The sequence below is a fragment of the Podarcis raffonei genome, chromosome 2 (genome assembly GCF_027172205.1).
Source record: "Podarcis raffonei isolate rPodRaf1 chromosome 2, rPodRaf1.pri, whole genome shotgun sequence".
Taxonomy (NCBI): domain Eukaryota; kingdom Metazoa; phylum Chordata; class Lepidosauria; order Squamata; family Lacertidae; genus Podarcis; species Podarcis raffonei.
Window position 1 is genome coordinate 7,938,498 of NC_070603.1, and position 25,525 is coordinate 7,964,022.

Genomic DNA, 25,525 nt, shown 5'->3' on the forward strand with positions numbered 1-25,525 from the left:
CATACCACAGTAACAAACAGTAAACCCCACCCACCCCGTTTAAAAGGCCGTAGATTGTTTAATTCGCCAAAGGCCTGGGAGAAGAGGAATGTCTTTGCCTGGAGCCCAAAGATATCTAGCAAAGGTGCTAGGCAATCCTCCCTGGAGAGAGCATTCCACAAGCAGGGAGCCACCACAGAAAAGGCCCGTTCTTGTATGTCTGCCCTCCAGACCTCTTGCGGAGGATGCACACAAAGAAGGACTTCAGATTATGATCGCTGGGCCTGGGGCGGCTTGTATGCAGAGAGATGTTCCTTGAGGTGTTGTGATCCTGAGCCCTTCAGGGCTTTATAGGTCAAAACCAGCATACTGAATTGGGCCTGCAAACTAACTGGCAACCAGTGCAGTCAGGCCAGGATTTGCATTATATGCTTAAACTGTTTTGCCCCTGTGAGCAACCTGGCCGCTGAATTCTGCACCCGCTGAAGTTCCCGAACTTTCTTCAAAGGCAGACCCACATAAAACATACTGCAGTAATCTAACCTAGAGGTTACCAGAGCATAGACGACAGTAGTTAGGCTACCCCTGTCCAAATAAGAGCACAGATGGGCCACCAGCCGAAGTTGATAGATGACACTCCACGCCACTGAGGCCGCCTGAGCCTCAAGCAACAGCCATGGCTCCAGAAGTACCCCCAAGGTATATCTTTATCAAGAGCAGGCGATTTTCCAGCCGGCCGGTCTAGGGAACCACTCGCTAACAGTGCCTCAGTCTGCAGCTAAGTAGATCTGTAGATAGCGGATCCCAAGATCTGCTACAGAGCTTCATGGGGAGCAAATCCAATATTGCTTGCAGTGAATATTTCCTTGTGGAACATTGCAGGGAGTGTTCTCTTAAGGAAGAACTGTCACACCTACAGGTGGAGCAGCATTCAGTGACTCCGCCGAGGATGTGGTACAACCGTGGCAACTTTCCCCAGGACATATCCCGGGAGAAATAATTGGCGCCAACGCATCCTTAAAATGGCTGCACTTTACTGTGATTGCTACAAGGCATTGTGCTTTGGGTGGGTGGGGGAGGGCAGGGGAGCCGATAAAAGATGCAGCCTAGAGCAATTTGTCAGGGCTGTGAAAATGTCCCCATCTCGCTTGAACGTTGACTTTGCAACCAGCCCCCACCTGAGTGCCACAGAGCTGGGTCTGCCCAGCTGCTGGCACGGGGCAGAAAGCCGCACACAGCACAACTCAGGCAGGCGTCTCCTGGCTGGGCTGGGCCTCCTGTGGGCTTGCTAACGTGGCTGCTGCTGCGCTGATGCTGTCTGCAGTGGCGTTGATTTCTTTTTTCCCTTTTCTTTTTTAAATCTTGTTTACTTTTGCAGGTCTTGACTCAGGAAAACTTAGCAACAGTTGTGACAGGCGTTATGGTTCCAGCAGGGGCAGTTACTCAACCTCTTCTTATCCCCATCAGTATTGCAGGTCAAGTGGCAAGTCAGCAGGGGCTGGCTGTGTGGACATTTCCTGCAGCAACGGTTGCTGCCCTCCCAGGACTGACGGCTGCCTCTACTACTGGGGGAATTTTCAAATCACCTATAGCCAATTTGCAAGGTAACAACAGCTTCTTAGAGGTCTCTCCTTGTGACAGTGACCATTCAGTGCTTGTGCAGAACCAGAAGCCCCCTTGCTCTGCGGAGGCCCAGAAATACTTCGCGTTCTTTAAGGAACGCAGTATTGCTCTAGGAGTAAACAGAAGGTGGAGGAGCAGGGGGTTAGTTTAAAATAACACAATGTGGAAGGGGGGTAGTTTAAAAAGCAATATTTCCATTTCCATTATCTTAGAAGGAAGGGTGTGAAGCATGTTTTTCATCAGGGGCAACCAAAGTCATGCCCTTCCAGATGTTGTTTGACTACTGCTCCCATCATCCTTTCTCATTAGCTATACTGGTAGGGGCTGATGGGAGTTGTAGTCTATGGGCTAGTGCTTTTTTTACTGTATATTAGTGACCATTGCTCTGATCCATGTTCTGGAGCATCCTGTTGAGTTCATCTGCTAGTTTTAGTTGAGCAAACTAGATAACATTTTCATATCTGTTACCTCTTCTGAAATGAATGAGGGATCCCCTGGGAGCTGAGGGCTTCCATCAAAGCGGCCCCCAGCCAGGTACGCAGCAAATTCAGTAGCAGTCCCTGAGCATGTTCAGTAGATTACAGTGCAGTGTGTCTAGTCAGTTTCAGAGCAGCCGATTCCATGCTTGTCTCCCAACCCCCAATGTCATTTAAGAGAGGCTGTTGTTACAGTCAGTGGTTTTGTCTATTTATTTAACCAATTTACAGACTGCTTCATAGCTTAAAGCCATCAAAATGGGCAGAATGAAAAGAAATGATCAAACCTGTAATTCTAGCACATGGGGGGGGGCACCAAAATTATACATTTGGAAAGTTGATGAATTGATATCTGATTTGGTATTGTGATTTGATACGGATAAAATGAGGCTTATTTTGGTTTCTTGTAATTGAAAGCTAATAAAAATTATTATTTTTGAAAAGCCATCAGAATGGCGTACAAGGTAAAAATGGGATAAAACACACAAACATGGGTTCTAAAAACAATAAAACTGTTTTAGAAAATTATAAGGTCAATAACGCAATTTATTCCGAAAGCCTTCTTAAACAAAAACCTCTTCACTGAGCACCTAAACATCATGATGCTGGGTCCCTGTCTCATTTTGATTCCAGAGTAATTGATTCCAGAGAGCTGAAGCTGCAACACTAAAAGCCTGGTTTCTAGTACAGGCTAGGTGTACCTCTGGGCACATGGTGCTCTCAGCAGTCCCCCTTCTGATGAGTGCAATTGCCTGCGCAGATAAATGGCCAAGGTGGTCTCTTAGATACCCTGGTCCCAAGTTGTATGTATGAGACTAACAATTAATGAGAAGAGGGTACTTAAGGCAGGGACGCTTAATGAAGAAAATATGGTCACGGCAGTATTACTTCTGCAGGCACATCTTGTCACCGGTGGCCTGTTCACACAGGAGCCTGTGATCTGAAGCCTCCTGGTGGCTGTAGAAGCTATCGATTGTGACAGCTGCTACAGCAACTGTGGGACTTCCAGAAAGCCCTGGCTTTATCTTGCAGTAGGGGAGATCAAGGAAGATGCAGTGATACAGATTTCTGTGTAACACACAAACTTTCATGTCCTTAATTTGGATATGATAAAAGATGCTACCTCATCTTTTATCTCAATCCTGTGCAGCTGCAGCAACAACAACAGTCTGGATATAAAACACCTGCTCTTTCCTTGAGCTTTACCGCTTGCTTGCCTGCTTTACAGCACAATCCTATACGTGCGTACTCAAAAGTAAGCCCCACTGTGTTCAATGGGACTTACTTCCAGGTAAGTGTGTATAGGACCGTGGCCTTAGATGTAGAGATGTAACTTCACAGATTGAAGCAACCAGCAATGTGACCATTTGGATTTACAGGGCAGGAGAAAGAATGGCAAAGCATAGCGGCGATATTGAGTGTTCTTGTCTTGCTCCCACAGCTGCCGCAGTGCTGAACACGGCAATACAAGCCCCTTTGCAGCCAGCCCAGCCTCTCCAGGCGCAGCAAACAGTCCAGCCGCGGCCACCAGCCCAAACACAGACTGTGTTCCAGCCTCAGGCTCAGCCAGCCATTTTGCCGCAGCCGGCCGCAGCATCCACACCACCTGTCGCCAAGCCCTTGGAAACGCCAACCCAGATCACAGTTCAGCCAGCAGGATTTGCCTTTAACCCTGGAATAGTAAGGAGCTGGAAGCATCGCGGAAGAGCTAGCTCAGAAGATTGGGGATGGGGGCAGGAGGGACAAGTTGTCAGTGGGTCCACAGATCCTTCTGATCTCCCCTGAGGTCTGCAAGGAGCGGGGAGAGGTCAAGTGTAGTTTGGCGCTAAGGCTACCTGTCTTCTGATGTTTACAGAGAGGAAGTTCTTTCATTATATGCTTCCGTTATAAATGTGAGCAGCAACTTTTGGGGGGGTTCCTTTACATACTGAACAAATACCATGGGATTGTATCTAATGGTTTTTTATATTATGATTCTATGTTGTGAACCACCCTGAGATCTACGGGTATAGGGTGGTATACAATCAATCAATCAAGGCTTTGTGTTAGCAGAAAACACTCTTGTGCAAGTTGCTGCAGCATCCACAGTTGCTTCTGGGTCTTGGGGGAGCCACTGGAGCAGTGTGAGATGTAGCACAGAGGGCTTCAGTGGAGGAGGGTGGGGGTTGGTGAAAACTGGTTGCACTACTGTGCCGGGACAGGCACTTTCCACTAGTGCAGGGGTCAGCAACCTAAGGCCCATGGGCCGGAAGCGGCCCGCGGAGGTCCTTTGACCGGCCCACAAGCCGCCACCGAACCGAGCCGCCCGCTCACGCACTGTGCTTAACCAGCACAGGGACTTGCTTCCGTGGTGCCGGAAATCACATCAACACAGATGCCAGAAAATCGCATCTGCGCACGTGCAGACGCTGAAAATCGTGGGTGCACACACACACAACTTGACCCATGGAGAGAACTCCATGGGACTGATCTGGCCCAGGCAAGATAAACCTTGCCGACCCCTGCACTAGCACAAAGCCATCCTTGGAATCAACCCATGAATCCATGTTGATAATAAAGACTGACCCACCTAGACCAGCGTCCTGGTCTCACAGTGGCCAGCCAGCTGCCTGTCAGCATCTCTGACATAAACTGCCCATCACAACCCGTCTTTGGTCTTAATTCAGAGTGGGTGACTTAATGCATGACTAGCTGCTTCAGCACCCAGAAAACATCTTTGCCCTTGAACAAAGCACATTGGAAATAGTGGTGTGGCAACACTTTAAAGTTGTTTTGTTCTTTCAGTGCGGTAGTACTACTAATGCTACTAATGGATAGAGCAGCTACTCTGGTCAGCCAGCAGGCTAGGGGCTGATTGCAATACAAACAGACCTCTTCATGAATGCGCAGTGTTCTTGATAAGGGCTTCATAATAATGGATTGTTTAGACTGGGGCATCACATGCACAATACTGAAAAAGGAGGGGAGGCAGCTGAGGCAGAGAGATAAGTCTCACTGTTAATGAGAATGCAGAGAAATTCAATCCTTGGCTTCTGTTTTCTCCTGCAGATCAGTGCGGCTTCTCTGGGAGCCCAAACTCAGCTCCTCAGCTCCCTGGCTGCTACACCAGTAATTGCAAACACCATTCCTAGTGTGCAAGGGATAACTGGACAAATCCTGACCAATGCTCAGGGACAAGTAAGTGCCATTTGACTCCGGAACCCAATCAAAGCCACAGGAGACCTGCACCTCTTGCACTACTAAGCGGCACAGGAATGGGTGTTAAGTGAACTCCTATTTAAAGAAAATACGGTGTTTTCTTAAATGTTTTATTTGTTTATGTAACTTTTAGTTTCACTATTCTTTGATCAAGGCAGCTTACAAGCAGTGAAAAACTGGCAGAAGTGAAAAGGCTGCTGGGGTGCAGTTTTAATTGTTGGTATTCTCTGCTTTTTGGGAGGGGTGGCGCTGTGGTCTAAACCACTGAGCCTCCTGGGCTTGCCGATCGGAAGGTCGGCGGTTCGAATCCCTGCAACGGGGTGAGCTCCCATTTCTCGGTCCCAGCTCCTGCCAACCTAGCAGTTCAAAAGCACGCCCCCCCAAGTGCAAGTAGATAAATAGGTACCACTCCGGGGGAAGGTAAATGGCGTTTCCGTGCGCTGCTCTGGTTCGCCGGAAGCAGCTTAATCATGCTGGCCACATGACCCAGAAAAACTGTCTGCGGACAAACGCCGGCTCCCTCGGCCTATAGAGTGGGATGAGCACCGCAACCCCAGAGTCATTCGCGACTGGACTTAACTGTCAGGGGTCCTTTACCTTTACCTTTTTATTCTCTGTTTTAAACCACGCTGAACTATTTTTGGCTGTTAACACACATTTAAAGCATCACAATAAGGGGGGAAATATGATGTGTAAATATGCACAAGTTTGACTCAGCCCACGAGTAGTTGAAAGTCTCCCTATTCTGCAAACTCTTCCCCCCCTCCTTTTGTTTCTCATAGCACTGTCACTTTTGTCCTGCCGTCCTCCAACCCTGCAAAGGCGAGGGGGAGAGATTTGAGAACCTTTGCACTGCATCCCTGATGCATCTTTCCTTCTCCTCTCTTCCAGGTCATTGGGACTCTTCCGTGGGTGGTGAACCCAGCTGGAATTGCCACAGCCAACGCCGCCCCTGCTACATTGCCGGCACAGAACCTACAGCTGCAGGCAGTGACGCCGCAGCTGCTTTTGAATGCCCAAGGCCAGGTCATTGCCACCTTGGCTAGCAGCACCATCCAGACAGCGACAGCGGCAGCTGTTAGAAAACCTAGCACGCCAGAAACTCCAGCAAAGAGTGAGGTGAGCTTCAGTTAGCAAGGACAGCTGATTCTTAGGGAAACCACTGGCGGACTCTGCAGCAGAAGGATAGCAAGCCGGCATGCATGGGGCACCCATATAAAGGGGGGAGGAAATGAAAGTGGTCCTAAAAACCACTTACAGGAGTTAAAAAGCCTTTCAGGAGGTTAGAGGACCCTCCTGAGTGAAGCGGGTTATGGTGTGGATAATTAAATAATGACGCATGAGATTCTGGTGACCTGTACCCTTGTGGGCTTGGCGGTTGAAATGTATGAAACGACTCCATTGTAAAGTGTCATCTGAGGCAGTACAAATTTCAAGGCACTACAAATAAATGTTTGTGTCAATCTGTGACGACTCATATGTACACGTCAGTCAATGGTGTTAGCCATCACTGGGTGTTGCAGTTATTCATTGATGTAACGTGTGAGCATGAGGCAGGTTCACATAACCTCATCCTGAGCGAGGGTGAAGACAGACATGTCATTTTTTTAGAACCAGTGGGTCACTTTAGCAACACCCTCACTGCATTCAAACTGAGTGTGCCTTTTCTTCGCAAAACCAAGCACTGGAAAACAGACTCTACTAGTTTTGCAGCTGAAGGCAGATGTGCATGGCACTGATTGGCTGCTGCCTGTGATGTCACTAAAAAGCACATATCCACCGCCACCCCAAGGTCCCTTGAACAGATTTTCAGTTTCTAAATAATGTTTCTTTTTTAATAATAATAAAAAAAAACACTGCTAGGACAGAACAGTAAAAGAAAGATGGTTATCCATATATATATATAGCTTTTGCTCAAGCAGTATGCATTGGGCAAAATTAGCAACCGACAGGCATATTAGTTTGCATGATTCCAATTGTGTGTTTGATCTTCCTTGAGTCACCAGGACTGCACACAGTCCTTGCTAACTACCATATTTTTCGCTCTATAAGACGCACCAGACCACAAGACGCACCTAGTTTTTGGAGGAGGAAAACAAGAAAAAAAATATTCTGAATCTCAGAAGCCAGAACAGCAAGAGGGATCGCTGCGCAGTGAAAGCAGCGATCCCTCTTGCTGTTCTGGCTTCTGTGATAGCTGCGCAGCCTGCATTCGCTCCATAAGACGCACACACATTTTCCCTTACTTTTTAGGAGGGAAAAAGTGAGTCTTATAGAGCAAAAAATACGGTAGGTTTGTTCATCAAGCCATGCCCCACAGTTCATGAAAACCCCCAGTCTCTGATAAAAAAACAAAAACCACTTTCTTAACGTCACTCTCTTTTGCTGCCTTGCCAGGTCCAGCCAATTCAACCCGCCCCAACTCTGCCACAGCCAACCATAGTCATTGCAAGCCCACCCCCTGCATCCAAGCTAGCTTCTGCTCCTGTCCCCATCACCTGCTCAGAGACTCCGACTGTCAGCCAGCTGGTTTCCAGTAAGCATCTCTGCGATCCCTTTGGCTTTGGAGGCAGGTGGAGGGGTGGCTGGTACTGGGAAGTGGTTCACGGTCCAGTGCCCAATTTGTGTGGCGAGAAAGCATTGCAACCCATGATGCTGAAGCTAGGCCAGTCTGCGTCTGGTCAGTGTCCACCTGGGGACCACAGGGACGTTGCCTTGGGTTCCATGATGCAAGAAAGGTGGGATAGGAATGTAATAAAAATTAAGACACCTGCACAACTCTCTTAGCCTGAAGAAGAGGCTGCTTAGCCTGAAGAGGCCTGTTGTCAGCATTAGCCTTTAGGTGCTGCAACACAGCAGCACCAGCACCATTCTCAGGCTCTTCTCCTGGGTTCCTGCTTTGTGGTGTAAGGTGTCCAAGTGTTTGTGTTCCACTCCTCCGCCAACAGCAGTGGACAGCATTTGTCGTGTGCTTGGCTGCAGGAGCCGCAACTGCATAGGGTTAGGATTTCCCCATGCACCGTGACAAGGGCATAAATTGCATCTCCTTACTGGTCCTTTTTTTTCTTTTTTACTTCTTCACTCCCTTTAGAGCCTCAGCCTCCAAACAGCGGAAGCGACGAAGACGGGATCAACCTGGAGGAGATTAGAGAGTTTGCCAAGAACTTCAAGATCCGACGCCTATCTCTGGGTCTAACGCAGACGCAGGTGGGGCAGGCGTTGACTGCTACCGAAGGACCCGCGTACAGCCAGTCAGCTATATGCAGGTGAGATGGATGTTGCTGTTCCCCAGGGCTCCTTCATCCATTACATCTCCACTGAGTCTGTGTGGTTGCCGCACAGTTATGGGATCCAGTATTGGGCATTTGAAATAAATGCTGTGCCTGCCTATTTCCCAGTCCCTTTGAATCCACCCTTAAAATATAACAGTGGGATCTCCAGGTAATCTGCTTGCAACCCATCAAATAATGGCCAGTCATCAGATGGCCATGTATCTCCACGAACACTGAGAATGCTGAATCATCCTCTGTCTCCAGCCTCATTGGCTTCCACCAGCCTTAAAAGTACAGTAGTACCTTGGTTCTCAAACTTAATCCGTTCCAAAACCAAAGCGTTCCAAAACCAAGGCGCGCTTTCCCATAGAGAGTAATGCAAAATGGATTAATCCGTTCCAGACTTTTAAAAACAACCCCTGAAACAGCAATTTAAATTGAATTTTACTATCTAACAAGACCACTGATCCTTAAAATGAAAGCAATAAACCATGAGCTACAGTCACACAATCAATCAATCAATCAATCAGTAGCTGAACTATTGTAGGTTCCACCCAGGCACAAAAACCAAACAAAAAAGCTGCAAAAACAAAAACGCAAAATAAATAGCAAAAACAGACCTCAGCGTAACAATCAAATCGGAAGTGTAACACTCAAAGCGGAGCACACACAGCTTCCGGAAAAACTTCACACACTTACTTCCGGGTTTGCAGTGTTTGGGTTCCAAGTTGTTTAATTACCAAGGCGTTTGAGAACCAAGGTACCACTGTATTTGAAAGTATTTAAGAAAATATATATAGAGAGAAAGAGTTTTCATTTATACGTTATTTATACTGGTTTATTGAATATTTACAGATAAATTGCAAACAGATAAAATCATTAGCAGGATTATTGTAGTAACCTGCAGTTTCATAAGAGTATATATTTAAAGTAGATGAGCAAATTAAATTAATTTGGGTATGCAGAAGATATTTAAAAAATTAAGGAACTGCAGAAAGGGAGGAAAGGAAGTCTAACTTTGAAAAGTTAAATTGATTGTAAAACTAATGAAATGTATAAACCTGAAAAGTATTTAAGAATATTTTAAAGGATTTGGGGAGTTGAAAGGTTAAAATTTATAAAGATTGAATAGGTTAAGAAATATTAAAAAGTCCTTAAAATGAGTTTTATAAGCCTGTAGGTAACTACCAAGGATGCCGCGGTGGGGGTTGCTGCAAGGCTCCCTTAAAACTGATTTACAGTGCTGGCTCCTGGGGGTTGAGGGGGCACATAAAAGGGCCTTACCCCTAATAAAAGAGAAACCAAGAAACCAAACAGTCCCAGTCAAACCACTAAAAAAAGCCTGTAGAACTCAGCTGAGCACACCCTACCTTGCCACCATCTTGATGGGAAGTCCTCGAATGGTACTGGCAAGACCATCAGATGACCATAACGTTCCCCCCTCCCCACTTTAACAAAATATTCCCATTTTGAGTTTTGCTCTGGGCTAAAGGGTTGGTGCCCCATAATGGAGGGGAAGAGCAGTCTAGCCAGTTGCATAGGAAGCTGCCTTCTACTGAGTCAGACCATTTGGCCCACCAAACTCAGTACTGTCTACACGGACTGGCAGCAGCCCTGCAGGATTTCAGGCAGGGGACATTCCCAGCCCTATTTCTGAGACGCCAGGGGGACTCGAAAGTTGGGACCTTTAGCATGGAAAGCGCATGTGCTGTGCCGTTCAGGTTTCAGTGGGAACTCTCAGTGCTCCTCAATGGTCGTTTGCTGGCTTTTCAGGTTCGAAAAGTTGGACATCACTCCCAAGAGCGCCCAGAAGCTGAAGCCTGTGCTGGAGAAGTGGCTGAGCGAGGCCGAGCTGCGGAACCAGGAGGGCCAGCAGAACCTGATGGAGTTTGTGGGCGGCGAGCCGTCCAAGAAGCGCAAGCGCCGCACATCTTTCACACCGCAGGCCATCGAGGCCCTCAACGCCTACTTTGAGAAGAACGCTCTGCCCACGGGCCAGGAGATCACGGAGATCGCCAAGGAGCTCAACTACGACCGGGAGGTGGTCCGGGTCTGGTTCTGCAACCGGCGACAGACTCTCAAAAACACCAGCAAACTCAACGTCTTCCAGATCCCTTGAAGGCCGGGGCTGGCGTCAAGCCTCTTGCGTACCCTGTGTGTTGCTGCTGTGAGCACTTTGTGGTGAATATTTCCCTGCACCTCCTGACCCTTTTGACAGTAAGGACTGGAGCGGAAGGAGTGAGATACGGGGTTTCCTCTGGTTTCAATGTGTCCCGGCCTTTCCCCACCCCTCACATGACCCAAATCGTGTAAATGTCAGCCATGTCCTTCCTTCCTGAGTGTTGTACTGGAGCTGTGAAGGGTTTTAGGAATACATACGCATTTAGCTTCTTTCTGTGTCAGACAAAACATTATCAGGGTTTTGGTTTTCTGAAGGACTTCCTGTGTTTTTTGTTTTTTTTTAAAGATAGCGTTAGGGATGGCAGCAGAATAGCACCCACCAGAAATTCCTGTTTCATTTCAAGGAGAATGTGTGAAACCCTATTTCACTTCAACCTATTTTCATGGACACTTTTATCTCTTCATATCTGGTAACAGGCCCAGTTTAACAACATCTACGCAGAATAGTGGCATAATTTATATCTCCTTTTTCTTGTGAATATTATTATTATTATTATACAGAGCACTATTAAACTAAAAGACTTTTTATTCACTGAAGAAAAATATTATTATTATTATTAGTCCTCTTTAAGACCCCTAGGTCTGCTGCTGTTGTTGCTAACGTTGTTTTAAAAAGTGACAGTTTTGGCGATTGCAGACGTGATTTGCTGAACGGGTTCATATCAGCTCCTCCAAAGTCATGCTGGGAAGGGAGAGGGGGGCAGGGTTCAGGGACCTTTCTCCTGCCCTTGTGTTCTGTGGGAACCACACTTCAGCACTGGGGTGGTGACAAATGCCAGTAGCATCAAACACAGGTGCCTTTTGGAATTTCAAGGAGACTCTAGGCGAGGAAAGGCAGACCTTTGTAGAGCATGACTTCCCAAACTGGGACACTTCTAGGCTGTCTAACTTCCTGGGCAGATGATCTTGGTTCTAAATCCTTGTCAAGTGGGATCTGGGACTGGCTGAGGCTGCCTTGTCTTCCTCTAGCACTGCAAGCCCAGCAGCAGAGAGGACGCATAAACCAAGGGATGTGCATGAGGGCTTGTTTGGCATACACAGTGCGCTGCAAAGTATGGTGTCAAATGCCATCTTCCACACAGAAGTGATCATGGCTGTTGGGGTAAGGCTGAATCCCTGATTTGGAATGTGGCTCATACACAAATGATAATACAGTGGTACCTCGGGTTAAGTACTTAATTCGTTCCGGAGGTCCGTTCTTAACCTGAAACTGTTCTTAACCTGAAGCACCACTTTAGCTAATGGGGCCTCCTGCTGCCGCTGCACCGCCGGAGCACGCTTTCTGTTCTTTTTTTTTTTTTAATAAATGTTTATTAAAGTTTTACAAAACATAAAAACATAAAACACCGAAAATCACACCACATATAACAAAACAATAACAACAGACAAAAAATACACACTTAACAAGAATGAAAGAAAAAAGAAAATAAAGTTCCACTTTAAAGTTTCAACATTCCATATCCCTCTTTCCTGACCTCCTCTCATCTCCCTTTTTTGTGTTCCTCTTTATTCCGTCAAATTCAGCAAAATCTAACCCTTTTTCCAACCTCATTTATAATTATATATTTCAACTTATTATGTCTCTAATTTCCCTTATCTTGATCCTTTACTCCACCTTATATACTTTGACATAATATTATTCTAGTCATACCCCCCTTCTCTTTTTTTAAAATTCTTCTTTTCATAGCTCTTTTAACCATATCCCAAATGCCATGTTACCTTCACATCCCACATCATTTTAACACTCAAACATTTTACAATATTTTTGTAGATAGTTCTTGAACTTTTTCCAATTCTCTTCCATCAATTCTTCTCCCTGGTCACGGATTCTGCCAGTCATTTCCGCCATCTCCATGTAGTCAATCACTTGCATCTGCCACTCTTCCACGGTGGGTAGATCTTGTGTCTTCCCACGCTTTCTGTTCTTATCCTGAAGCAAAGTTCTTAACCTGAAGCACTATTTCTGGCTTAGCGGCGTGTGTAACCTGAAGCGTATGTAACCCGAGGTACCACTGTAATCAAAACTTTGAAGCAAAGTTAATCTTCACATGTTGGATCACTAATCCCTTTTTTTCTTCCCACCTCCCCCTGAACCAGGAGTTTTCAAGATGGTCCTCCTTCGCTCACCTTCTGCTTTTAAAAGTAAAGGGTGGCTTCAATTGCTCAGTATAAGAAGGGGCTTGTGGGCTGGCTGCACGGGTTTCTCTTAGATGAGAGGCTGAATCAGCAATCAGGAAACCACTGAGGGCCATCTCCCAGGATGAGGCCCTGCTCAATGCCAGCAGGTTGCATGCTGCGGCACTGCCAGTGCCGACATTTGTGTTTTGACCATTTGCCAACGTGTGTAGCATTCAGTCTGCATGTGGCAGCTGCGCATGGTTGGCAGGGAATTGATATATGCAGGCATGTCATCAATCAAGATTTGACCCTGGACCCAGCGCTCATTGACACAGACGCTGAGTTAGAGAATATGATTTCAAGCATGCCTCGGTCATTCTTCATCCCTTCTCAAATGGAAGCAAGCCATTATTCAGTTGTGTCTCCTGGAACTGAACCCGAAACCTGTAGAGTGGGCAAACTGGGAAGATGAATGGGTTGGAGCTAGAGAAGGTGGATTCATTCAGGAATGGTGCCCACGGTGTGCACCTTTCCCAAGAACTGGCCCTGCCTCTGAACACCTGGAGGCATGAAGAGCGGTCATAAATATTCCATGCTTGTAAGTTTCCCAGAGACTTGAATGCTGACATTTTGGCCTGATCTTATGCTGTATGTTCTGCTTTTCCATTGCCAGGACTGTATTCAGTCCTGTACACGCAGGGGCTGCTTGTGGCGAATAGCTGTGCTTTACATGAGTCAAGGTTTTATATGCCTGTTGTCTTTGTCCATGGAGTTTTCTTGGCAGGGATATTGGAGTGGCTTGCTGGTTCCTGCTCCAGAGGGATCACGTTTCGTCAAAACTCTCCACTATGACTTGTCCATCTTGGGTGGCCCTGCACGGCATAGCTCATAGCTTCTCTGAGTTATTCAAGTCCCTTCGCCACGACAAGGCAGTGATCCATGAAGGGGAAAAAACCTTGACCCATGTAAAGCACAGCTATTCGCAGTCCCATGGACTGCAAGAAGATAAAACCTATCAATTCTGAAGGAAATCTGCCCTGAGTGCTCACTGGAAGGACAGATCCTGAAGCTGAGGCTCCAATACTTTGGCCACCTCTTGAGAAGAGAAGACTCCCTGGAAAAGACCTTGATGTTGGGAAAGATGGAGGGCACAAGGAGAAGGGGATGACAGAGGACGAGATAGTTGAACAGTGTTCTCGAAGCTACCAGCATGAGTTTGACCAAACTGCGGGAGGCAGTGGAAGACAGGAGTGCCTGGCGTGCTCTGGTCCAGGGGGTCACGAAGAGTCGGGACACCACTAAACGACTAAACAACAACATGAGTTGAGGTTGGTAGGATGTGAGAGCCTGTCTTCAAAGCACATTGTGTCCTTGTAACTGAAGAAGAGCTGAAGAACACAACTGCTACATCCATAGCACACTCTTGAAACTGTGTTTTTGGAAGCTTTCTGTGAATCTCAGTATTTAATGCATTTGTTCTTCATAACAAACTAGTTCTCTCCCTGCCGCTGCTGCCTTTTCTTCCCTGTGGGAAGTGGAGACAAGGCAGCTACAATCAGTAGGTGGCAGCATCAGGCAGTAATAGATAACAAGCTGACAAGATCTACACTTATTCAATGAGGTGCCCAATCATTAAAATACTTTCAAGGGAGCAGAGAAACAGGCTAAATTAGCTAGTCCTCTATGGTGGGGACGTTCCTGTGTGCCAATAAAAGGCTTTTCTCTTACTTCCCTGGCAGAGGCTCTCTTGAGGCTGTTCCTCTGAAGTCCATTAGTGTGGGGCCAAAGGGAACAGCCAAGTCTACTCAGCCCCCTTACTCCACAGGAAGACATAGGAGTCCTGGACTTAAACCTGCTGAGATCAATAGCACAGAAGGCATCCTAGGAGACGAGGCCTACAGAAGGAAGGTTCATATAGTTGAGAGTAATGTAGGACATAGTAGGAGGAGGCCTGCGAAGGAACAGGCCTGAAATAAAGCAATCCTCTCGCCAGACCAGATGCCTTCTTTGATCCCTTAGTTAGGTGTGGGAAGATACTTTTGTTTTGCATGCCACCCCAACCTGCAAGCAGTGTGAGATTCCAGGGGTTCCAGGCACTCACCCAGGGTTCATGTTTCCTTTTGCAGAGGAGGCACAGCAGAGACTGGTGTCTTTATTAAATATGGTTTATTTACATATATGTATGCCTAGAACGGACGCGGGTGGCGCTGTGGGTTAAAGCCTCAGCGCCTAGGACTTGCCGATCGAAAGGTCGGCGGTTCGAATCCCCGCGGCGGGGTGCGCTCCCGTCGTTCGGTCCCAGCGCCTGCCAACCTAGCAGTTCGAAAGCACCCTAGGGTGCAAGTAGATAAATAGGGACCGCTTACTGGCGGGAAGGTAAACGGCATTCCGTGTGCTGCACTGGTTCGCCAGATGCAGCTTGTCACGCTGGCCACGTGACCCGGAAGTGTCTGCGGACAGCGCTGGCTCCCGGCCTATAGAGTGATATGAGTGCACAACCCTAGAGTCTGGCAAGACTGGCCCGAACGGGCGGGGTACCTTTACCTTTATGCCTAGAACTGAGCTTCCGTGAGCTCTGGTTGGAAAAAAAGCCTGATAATAACTAAACTGCTGAATTTGGATGGTGCACGTTCCCAGCTAAGTGGGGTCAAGGTTGCGGATTTAGGTGTACCTTGGGAAGTAATTAGTGGTGCAGCAATAAAACTGCTAGTGCATTTGCAAAGCTAAGCAGGGTCTGATATGGTTTCAACTTGGATGAGAGATCCATGTATTCCTGCACTGCAGGGGGTTGGCCCAGGTGACTTCCGGGATCCCTTCCAACTTTACAATTCTGTTATTCTAATTTAAAAAAAAACAAAAACCCCGCAACGCACACCATGGGGCTGTCTTCCGAGTAAGTGCGCAAGCAGGTTCAGGCCCTGCGCATCCCGGACTCGGGACAGCACAACCGCGCCGCACCTCGGCCGCCCCAGCATTTAAAGGGTGCCACGAGGGGGGAGCGGGAACCCAACGCGCACGCGCGCACCTAGGCCCCCTCTCTCACTCCCAACGCACGCAAGCGCGGACTAAGCCCCGCTCCTCTCACCCACGCTTCTGCGCCGGGCACCCAAATAACCACCTTCGAGGCCCCGCCCCTTTCTGCGACTCGGCCTATGGGTCGAGAGAGGCCTCCTCGCTCCCGCCCTGCGATTGGCTGAGTGGAGGAGTGGGCGGGGAGGAGGGCCGTGGTTGGCTGCGGGGCGGGGCGCTCGCCCGGCCGGGCTTCTGCGTGTGTAGCGGAGTTGTCTGCCTTTCTCTCTCTCTCTGTCTGTCTCTTTATCTCCCTCCTGCCGCCTCCATGTTGGAGGAGGCCTCGGGGCTGGCGGCGGCGGCGGCGGGAGCGAGCGCGGCTCGGCTGGGCAGCTTCCTCGCGCGCGCGGGTTAGGCGGCGGGGGCGGAGAGGGCGGCGGCGAGCGAGCGAGCGAGGGCGGCGTGTGGGGCTAAGGGGGCGCTTGCCTGACGGGAAAGCGCCGGCTGAGGGAGCCGCTTGGGCTTCTCCCGCGTCCTCGGGCGGCGGGAGCCGGAGGGCGTGTTTGGCTCCACGTGGTGGCGGCGGCGGTGGGGAGAGAGACCCTCTTCTGGAAGGGGGTCGTGAGGCGACACGGAGCAGGTGCCCACAGTTTAGGTCGCTGAGGGGGGTCGAGTTTGGGGGGCCCAAGACTTCTCCCTCACTCGCGCTCCCTGAAAGCTGCTTGCCTGCCTCTGTCCTTCCCACGTGAGGAAACGTAGCTGGGGGGGGTCCCTAGCAGCCCAAAGGGGTGCAGGCTTGGGGGTTGTTTTGCAAAGGCGGCGGCGGGGGGGTGCTAAGCGGGGCTGCCCCCCACCCCTCAAGAAGATGGGCGTTTGGCCGTTGGGGTTCCCCTTCACGTGGCCGGTGTCCGTCTGAAGGGGAGGCTCTCTGGGATAGGTAATGGTGCCTGGAAAGCTGCCCGGGGCCATCCTGGCGTGCATGTGAGTCTTCCTGGAGCAGCCCCCCCGCCCCCCCACTTTCTCTCTCTGCCCGAGGCTAGTCAGCCCCCCCAGGTGCTGTGCAAAGATGGCTTGGGCTCTGAAGCTGCCCCTCGCGGACGAAGTTATCGAGTCCGGCCTCGTTCAGGACTTCGATGCCAGCCTCTCCGGAATCGGCCAGGAGCTGGGCGCTGGTGCCTACAGCATGAGGTAAGGAAGGGAAATTGCTCTGACTTTTTGGAAGGATATCCATCTGACTGATGGAGCTCCTCGAAGGGCTGAGTTCTGAAATATTTATTTGGGAAGGCTGAACTGGCATGTGTCACTTTTCGTCTCTGTGTCTGGTGCACAGAGTATAATTGAACCAAATGGCATCTCATGTTACTTTTGGTCCAGTATCCTATGAACCGCTGCTTCCTGCTTGCACCATGTGATGTCCTTTTGTAAGGAGGGTGTATTATAAAAATGCTGTATGTTGTCATGTCTTCCTCTAAAATTGTGGGGGGACATTAATCTGTCACGCAAGCTACACATCCCCTTAACTTGCTGTAGCTTGCTGAATGAAACTGGGGTGTGCAGACTTCCGGGTTAGCGCCATCGGCTAATGGCGGATTCCCTCCGAGCTCCGGAGGGAATCGGCTCCGCAGGATTGGGTCTTGCCGCTGCGGCAACACGGGGACCCTCAAAAATCACAGGCGGTGAAGCCTGTGAACCTGGTGACTCGGCGGGCACCATTTGCGCCCCCCCCCCGATCTGCGAAGGAGCCTTTTTAAAGGCTTCGGAACGGGGGACGGGGTGAGCGGCGCGGTGCGGAGAGTCAACTGCTTCTCCTGCGGAGTGAAGCCACATTGCCATGGTCGGAGAGCGCTGACTTCTTCTTGTGAACAATTGGACTTTAAAGCAACAACCCGCGAGTAGTACGGAAATTGGAATTGTAAAGAAAAATTTTTTTTTGAATTAGGCACGATCGGGGAAGGCGCAAACAGGAAGTCCGTCTCCCCGTCTTGTAAATAATCTAAAGCAAGGACCTGCTAACTAAGGTCGAGAGAACCCCTTCTTTTTTTACTTGGTAAAAGACATTAATTTCACGATTTGGCAGTATAAGAAATCTTACTGGAGGATAAAGAGCTAATCTTGGGAGCTGAAGTGCCACCCCCCCCCCGGACCCGGGAGTGCTCCGCGAGAGAGCCTGTTGATGAGGTATTGAAGAGTTTGACAGCTGTCAAATTAGCTGTCAAGATGGGAAAAGAGAACTTTGTTTCTGTTGCTTCTGCTGGTTATATTTGTTACAATTTGGTTACAATTTGTTGAAAACCAGGAAGAACTGATACAAACTAACTTGATTTTTGGATTTGAACTGGAAGGAATATTAAGTTACCAAAATCCCTCTAGAGGGGGATTTGGGACATTACAAGAATGGCTGGAGGAGGGAAAATTCAAGCTGAATTGGACAGAGTTTTTGTTCTCTTGGGAAAGTTACAAGGCCAAATTGATGTTTTGGCTACAAATGTTGCAACTCTGAACTTAACAGTAAACAACATCACTGAATTTGATAAGGATTTGATTCAGGAAGTCCATGCAGCTGGACAAAAAGAGAAAATTGAGAGCTTTGAGAGTGTGGAGAAGGAGATATATGTTGTTCTTGAGGAAAAGGAAGGAGGAGCTGTAATTTTGCAGATGACAAAGGAGAGCCAGAGGCCTGACATGATGGCTACAAAGGAAAATAAGAACTTGATGTCGAAAATCTGGTCCAAATTGGAGATTGAAGAATGGAGAGATCTCCTTATGTGGAGATCTGAAGACCCAAGGATTACAAATTTGTTTAAGGTGGAAGTTGGAGCTTTGGGGACATTTGGACTTGAAAGGAGTAAGAAACAAGATTCGGGCTCCACTTTTAAGTCTGGAGGTCTGGCTGGAAGAAACATGGATCCCGTTGGGCCAGAGCTTCTCCGAGATCTGGTGTTTAATATTAAGGACTATCAAAAAAACCGGCAGAGAGGAATTGAGAGAGAATTAAGAGCCTCGGACGTGAGATCTCCAGGCTGATAGTAGACTAAGACTGATGGACATTTGTTGGGGATTGAAACCGGGAGGGGGGGTGGAGTTTGGGAATCCAAAGGGTGCATAATTACAATCTGTTTTGTTTTTACTTTGCTTTGTTATTTGTATGAAAATTGGGGAATTCGTGGAAGGGAATTTGGGTCGACTTTAGAAAAATGTTTTAAGAATGAGTACTGATGTATAAGTATTGATGTTTAAGTTTGGATAAGGTAAAATTGATCATACTTTTATCCTGAATAGTTTGATTCCTAACATGTTGCTCTTGCATTAATCAGTACTGTAAGAATTAAAACTTGGTAATGAACATCAAATTTGCACCTTATTTAGAGTGATTATCTAGTACAGCTTTGCCCAGGATTTTTCTTCATAGCAATAGGATTGTTTAAAACAAATGCTTTTTAGGAAGCGGTAAAGTAGAGCCTACTATTACTTCCCGAAGTAACTGTTCACATTCACGTCATCAAAATGTAACTTTCTTGCTTTCACTGCATAACTTGTTGGACACCTAGTTGGATTTCAGAATGCATCTAACCATACTGTATTGATGGCCAACTTTCTGAATCTAACTTCCACAATTTTTTTTTCTTGCAAGTAAGATGCAGCCATTCAGGCTGCCGTCTTGGATAGACTCCTTCATAAAAGGAAGGATAGGGCAGATCACATGTTTTTGTGTTGGTCACCTGCTGCTATTTGATAATGGATGGAGGAAGCAGACATAGACATCATAGGAACATTGCTGGATCAGATGAAAGGCCTATCTAGTTGAACATGGTGTCATCACAGCGGCCAGCCAGATGCCTCTGGGAAACCCATGAGCAGCACCTGAGGGAAATGGTAATCTGTTTGAGATCGGCAGCTGCTGGTACTGGAGGCAAACCTCTTAATACTGGAGCTAAATAACCATAATGACTATAATAATAATAATAAAAATTATTTATACCCCGCCCTCCCCAGCCAAGACCGGGCTCAGGGCGGCTAACACCAAATATAAAAACAATTGATTAGAATACAGCTTAAAAAACAAAATTAAAATAAAACATTAAAATGCAGCCTCATTTCAGTGGAACGCAATCAAAAACTTTTGGGGGGATAAAAGCATCAAGTCTTCACCAAGGCTAACTATCCAGAATGGTCCTACATGGGCCAGAAAAAAGCCAGGGAAGTCCCCAAATAGGAGTTCCATCACAGAAGGAGAAAGGAAAAAAGAAAGAGAGGGAAGGAATCAAATTGATTCCAAGCCAAAGGCCAGGCGGAACAACTCTGTCTTACAGGCCCTGCGGAAAGAAATCAGATCCTGCAGGGCCCTGGTCTCATGAGACAGAGTGTTCCACCAGGCTGGAGCCAGTGTTGAAAAGACCCTGGCTCTGGTTGAGGCTAATTGACTTCCTTAGGGCCCGGGACCTCTAGGCTGTTGCTATTTATGGACCTTGAGGTCCTCCGTGGGGCATACCGGGAGATATGACTAGTAGACATTGATAGACTTATCCTTCGTGATCTCCTTTTAAAGCTATCCAGTGTAGTCGCCACCACTGTATTTTATGATAGCAAATGCCACAGTTTAGCTAGTTTCCACGTGAATAAATCTGTCCTCGCATCTGTCTTGAAACCAAGTGTCCCCAACTTGTATTATTATGAGAGAAGTCCTGCCTATCCACTTTCCTTATGCCATGCATAATTTTAAACACTCCTCTAATGTTCTTGATACCCTCCCACTTGCTTTTTTTCTGAACTAAAAATTAGCTCCAAACATTAGAACCTTCCTTCCCCGGGATAGTCCCTCCATCCCTTGGGTTGCTTTTTTTGCATTTTTTGAGTTCTGTACACTAGTGCCCTGGATCTGCTGTTCACTGAGAATGAATCCAATGCCACTTTTATGTGGTGTACAGACCAAGGATTATTGAAGCTTTAAGCTTGTTTTCAATAACTACCTCTGTGTGGGTGGGAAGAAGTAGTCAGGTGTAGCTATTAGATGTAAGGGCAGCTGGCCTCATTCTAACTGAGCACATTTGGGACTTTCCTGAAGTGCTTTTTTTACCTTTTTTTACTGGGGCCCATTAGTGTACCAAGAGAATTGAGTCCCCAAAGCCCACACATGGTGAAGGCTGCTTTTTAGATTCCCCGGAAGCTAAGTACCGTATTTTTCGCTCCATAAGATGCACCTAGTTTTTGGAGGAGGAAAACAAGGGGAAAAAATATTCTGAATCTCAGAAGCCAGAACAACAAGAGGGATCGCTGCGCAGCAAAAGCAGCGATCCCTCTTGCTGTTCTGGGATAGCTGCGCAGCCTGCATTCGCTCCATAAGACGCACACACATTTCCCCTTACTTTTTAGGAGGGAAAAAGTGAGTCTATAAAGTGAGCAAAAAATACGGTAATTCATGTCCTGTGTCTGCCTTATGCGATTCCTCTTATTCAGTCACTCTAGATGCAGAACTACCTCCCCTCAGTGGAGTATGTTCTGATAGTTAGCTACATAGAAACAGGGGGTGATCTTCACAATCTGCATCTGATTGATTGATTGATGTCAGCAATTTTAGAATGGTTACATGTATGCTGGCTTAACTTCATAAATAAAGCTGCCTCATAGGTTGGGTAGGTATCCTTTTACAGCTCTTTCCTGACTGCTGCTTACTGAAGGAGGCAGAATACGGAAACTGCTTTACTGAAAATGTCTTTAAAAACGCCTTCTGATACTAAGCCTGTTCAAACATAATGGGCCAGATTCAGCTAATTAGTCCCACTAGCGGAAGCCTGCACAACAACTTCTGCTAGTGCAACGGGGCTTCCCCCCCTCCGCTTGCTCCCTGAAGTTGGCTCAGAGGGGGAGAAGAGAACCCCTAGAGCAGTCTTTCTCAACCTTGGGTTCCCAGATGCGGTTGGACTACCACTCCCATCATTCCTGATTGCTGCCCCTGCTGGCTATGAATGATGAGCGTTGTAGTTCATCAACATCTGGGAACCCAAGGTTGAGAAAGGCTGCTCTAGAGCATCACATGGGGTGAGAAGGGAGAATGTTTCAGTGCAATTGATTGCACTGACAGAACATCTGCCTCAGTGTGGTGTTGAATTCCTCCCATTTTGGTCCTGGGTTCCAAGAAGGAGCCCTGAGGAGTCCTTAACTCAGACACTGTCTCTTCCCCATTGAGCAGTGGTTCCAGACTTCCAATCATGATTTAGTGTCAAACCACAATTTGCCTCTTTGAATGAACAGCCAGGCTGAGGTCCGTGCCTGCTACAAGCCCGGATCCCAGAACATAGTCAAATTCTAGCTTCCAGAAAGTTGCTGCTAAGCCATATTTTGAAGTCCAAGACTGGAGAGTGTAGGGGTAGATGAGGCAGTGTGTGAGCCTGAGGCTTATCAGGGATTGCTTCCATGAAAGTAAACCTTGGTTTGGCATTATTTGACTCGGGGTCTTTCGACACATTGATTACAGTGTGCTGTCACATTGTAAGGGTGGTGTTGTGATGAATCCTTAATGTGAACTGGGCAAGCCAAATCTTTCTGAAAGTTACTGCTCTGGTTTAGTTTCAGCAGAAAGCTAAGTAAGTGTTCAGATTCTCTTCCATCTTGGTTGGGGATGGGGAGCAATCAACTTTTCAGCTGATTGTTTTGGCGAGGGTTAATTTTTTGCATTCCCTTGAAATTGCAGAGATCAGTTGGCTGATGGGTAGACAATTCTATCCCATAACATGGGGTTACACTAGACAGCTTTTAGGTTCTTTCCAGTGCTGATCTTCAGTGACATAGGCACTTTTATTTAGATTTGCCCGAAGGAGAAAGAAACATTGTAGAAAGGAAATTAAAAATAACAACACTGTGAGCACTAATTTCCCGATGTGACATTTCCTCTTGGTGATGCTGATGCAATCATATAATCCAGCGGTACAACGCAATTAATTGTGTTGCTTTACCTGCTGACACACTCAGGAGGGACTGAGCCTTCAAGAACCTGGAATTTCACTTACAGCACAGTTACCGTTTCTAAAGGTACATTGGCAGGTTGTGGTGCATGCCATCTGCCACTTGGTAATTATTCCTTAAAATCAGGCATTTTGGAGTTTGCTTTTATTAACTGAGTAATAAAAGAGGTGAAAGCCCAGGGACTAGCTTTCAGTAACTTAGCACTTAATGAATTCTGGAAATCTGCTTGTGACTCTTGAGTTGTTGTTAAAAGTGATGCTTGAGGTAGTAAAATTAGAATTTGTGTGGATGTAGGAGTACTGTACATATGTGGAGGTGGCTGAAACTTCTCCAGCTGCCTTCAAAAGTCTGCACTGTATCATTACTGCTTTTCTTTTTCTGGCATGGGTGGCAGGGAAGCATTTCTGTTTGCTCCCCCCCCCCAAAAAAAAAACAACTTGCAAAATGACCTTGTGAAATGACTTTCTCCTTGTACCTATGACAGCCCAACTATGCAGTCAATGAAAGTAGACAAATTGGTGTGTGTGTGAATATTGGATGGGTTGAATGACATTCCCCCGTAGAAACATTTAGATATACAACACTTTGGTTTTCTGCACTCTCGGAACAGTGAAAAACAGAACTATTTCTCAAATACTGCCTGTATTCCTTTTGCAAATGATGTATGCTATTTATCAGTTGCTTGTGCAATCTGCTGTGCTTCTTAAGTAAAATGTTCTATATTCTGAGGGTTGTTCCCAGTTTTGCACAACACTTGTGCAAGCTGCTTTTTAACAGCAATTCATTCTGCGTGCTGTGATGAGAGCTGAGGAGCTTGACACAAAGTGAATTTTGTTGTTGTCTGTAGGATGAGTCATGTGTTGGGTTTTCTTAAGGGCACAAATGCCTGACAGGTTTGCATTTGGGGCAGGTAAACCTGTGTTTGCAAGGCTTTGTTTTGCTGGAAGAAAGCAATACATTTCTCTGATGTACAATCTGTTAATCTAGCTGGTTTTGAGTCTTAAAAGGGGCAATAGGTGACATTGAACATATAAATACTAGCATCTTCATGGTAGTTATCTACACTCTCTCCCCTTTATCTGCATTTTACTTCATGTTCTGGGATTACATTGTGCCCCATTTAATGCCAATCTCCTTGTGTAAGAACATAAAAGCCCTTCTAGATACATTTATCTTTCAACACACCCTGGTTATGAAACACTGCCTGGGAGATTTGTCTGGCACCCTCTTCAATGATCTTTCATTGTCTCTTTACTCATCTTTTTCTGCAGGCATTTGTTAATCTGGCTGGCTAGTGTTCTTGTGCTTAACTACTGCTGCTCTCTACTCTTGGAAGTTTTAATTTTCTTCCTTTCCTTAGACTTTGGGTACTGCAATGAAGCGTTGCAGTTTGAAATGATTCTGTTGAGTGTTCTACCCACTTAATTCCACACCCACTTGTCATTTCCCTCCCCCACTCACTCAGCACTGAGTTGTTGCACCATTTTGGATTTTTCAAATCCAAATCATTATTAGAATAAAATATATCTGCCTAAGTGGGGATATAAAGTCTGTGTAATCCTGCATACCATTTTCCTCAGACACCATCCAGTTGCTTCATGCCCTTTTTGTGGGTTTCCCAGATGTAACAGCCATTCCCTTCTCTTCCTCCCCGCTCCCCTCTTCAGCTCTGCTACAGTGGCTCCCATGCAAGCAATCATAACAAGAGAAATTGAGAAATCAGGGGTGTGGAAGGGGATATGACAAGTACACCAGAGGTCATTCTATGGCAAATGTCTTGCAGCATGGACAGGACTTCAAATTAAGAGCATCAGGTTGAAGCTTTATTGATTAAACAAATACCTAAACCATTTCACAGCATAAAGGCATTGAGGCAGCCTGTGTGCACATTAAAAACAGACTAAAACACAAGCTTTATAAACGACAAAATGATACATACAAACAACATCAGATACAAAATTGATATTCTATAGATGACTGGGTTACACTCAGTGAAAGCCTTCCTAATCAAAAATGTCTTCAGGTAGGCACCTAAACAGGATTGCGCCAGGCACCTATCTGATTTCAGCTGTTAATTGATTCCACAGAGCTAGAGCTCTATGTCTAACATTGCTCCATGTGCTCCTGATGTAGTTTGAATTGATTGTTCTGTGTAATTGAGCGTTTTGCTCTGGGGCTCATTGCCCTGTGGATATGGCATGTTGTGAGTCTGTCCTATATATATTTATCTCTAGGGCAGGGGTTGCCAGACTCTGGGCTCGGGGCCAGAATGTGTTTCTTCAGACCTTTTAGTTCAATCTGTGGGACTTTTCCCCAGGCCACACTACTCACTAGTCCTGCTCTGCACCTTCTTTCAAGTGATTTTTCCTAACTGGAATGCCTCATTGAACTGTGATAATGCATTTTGCTTGCCTAGGTAGAGGGGTGAAATGTCTGACTTTTCATTTGCTGAAATGTAGCCTATTGTATAAAGGTGAGTCACTTTCAAAACGCTACCTACTGCCTGCTTCTGACCCTGCCCACCATTGGTATTCATCCTCTCCCCCCCTCCCCCCCCCCACAAAGAATTTGTGACCCTCAGGTTGAAAATGTTTCCCTTCTCTTTTACTAGGGGACAGACGTGTGGATGGTCCTGTTTCGCCTCTTGTTCCCTTCTTATTCTGGCTTTAAATTTTGTGTATTGGGGACAGGCAGTTATATGATGGTGGA

The 25,525-nt window shown here is 46.9% G+C and overlaps 2 protein-coding genes across 4 annotated transcripts in view; both read left to right on the top strand.

Moving 5' to 3' along the window:
- Nucleotides 1-11,261, top strand: part of POU6F1 (POU class 6 homeobox 1) — a 38,622-nt gene extending 27,361 nt beyond the window's left edge. For both annotated transcript variants that reach the window (XM_053372497.1, XM_053372505.1), the window contains exons 5-11: nt 1,358-1,583; nt 3,520-3,758; nt 5,127-5,255; nt 6,168-6,395; nt 7,674-7,812; nt 8,368-8,542; nt 10,322-11,261. In XM_053372497.1, coding sequence (XP_053228472.1) covers nt 1,358-1,583; nt 3,520-3,758; nt 5,127-5,255; nt 6,168-6,395; nt 7,674-7,812; nt 8,368-8,542; nt 10,322-10,667 — 1,482 coding nt within the window. In that variant the 3' untranslated portion in view covers nt 10,668-11,261. The remainder of the gene's footprint in view (nt 1-1,357; nt 1,584-3,519; nt 3,759-5,126; nt 5,256-6,167; nt 6,396-7,673; nt 7,813-8,367; nt 8,543-10,321) is intronic.
- A 5,403-nt stretch (nt 11,262-16,664) lies between these two features.
- TFCP2 (transcription factor CP2) overlaps nt 16,665-25,525 on the top strand; it is a 39,325-nt gene continuing 30,464 nt past the window's right edge. The window contains exon 1 of one of the 2 annotated variants that reach the window (XM_053372528.1): nt 16,665-17,044. In XM_053372528.1, coding sequence (XP_053228503.1) covers nt 16,923-17,044 — 122 coding nt within the window. In that variant the 5' untranslated portion in view covers nt 16,665-16,922. The remainder of the gene's footprint in view (nt 17,045-25,525) is intronic. The other variant, XM_053372519.1, reaches the window with a different exon arrangement.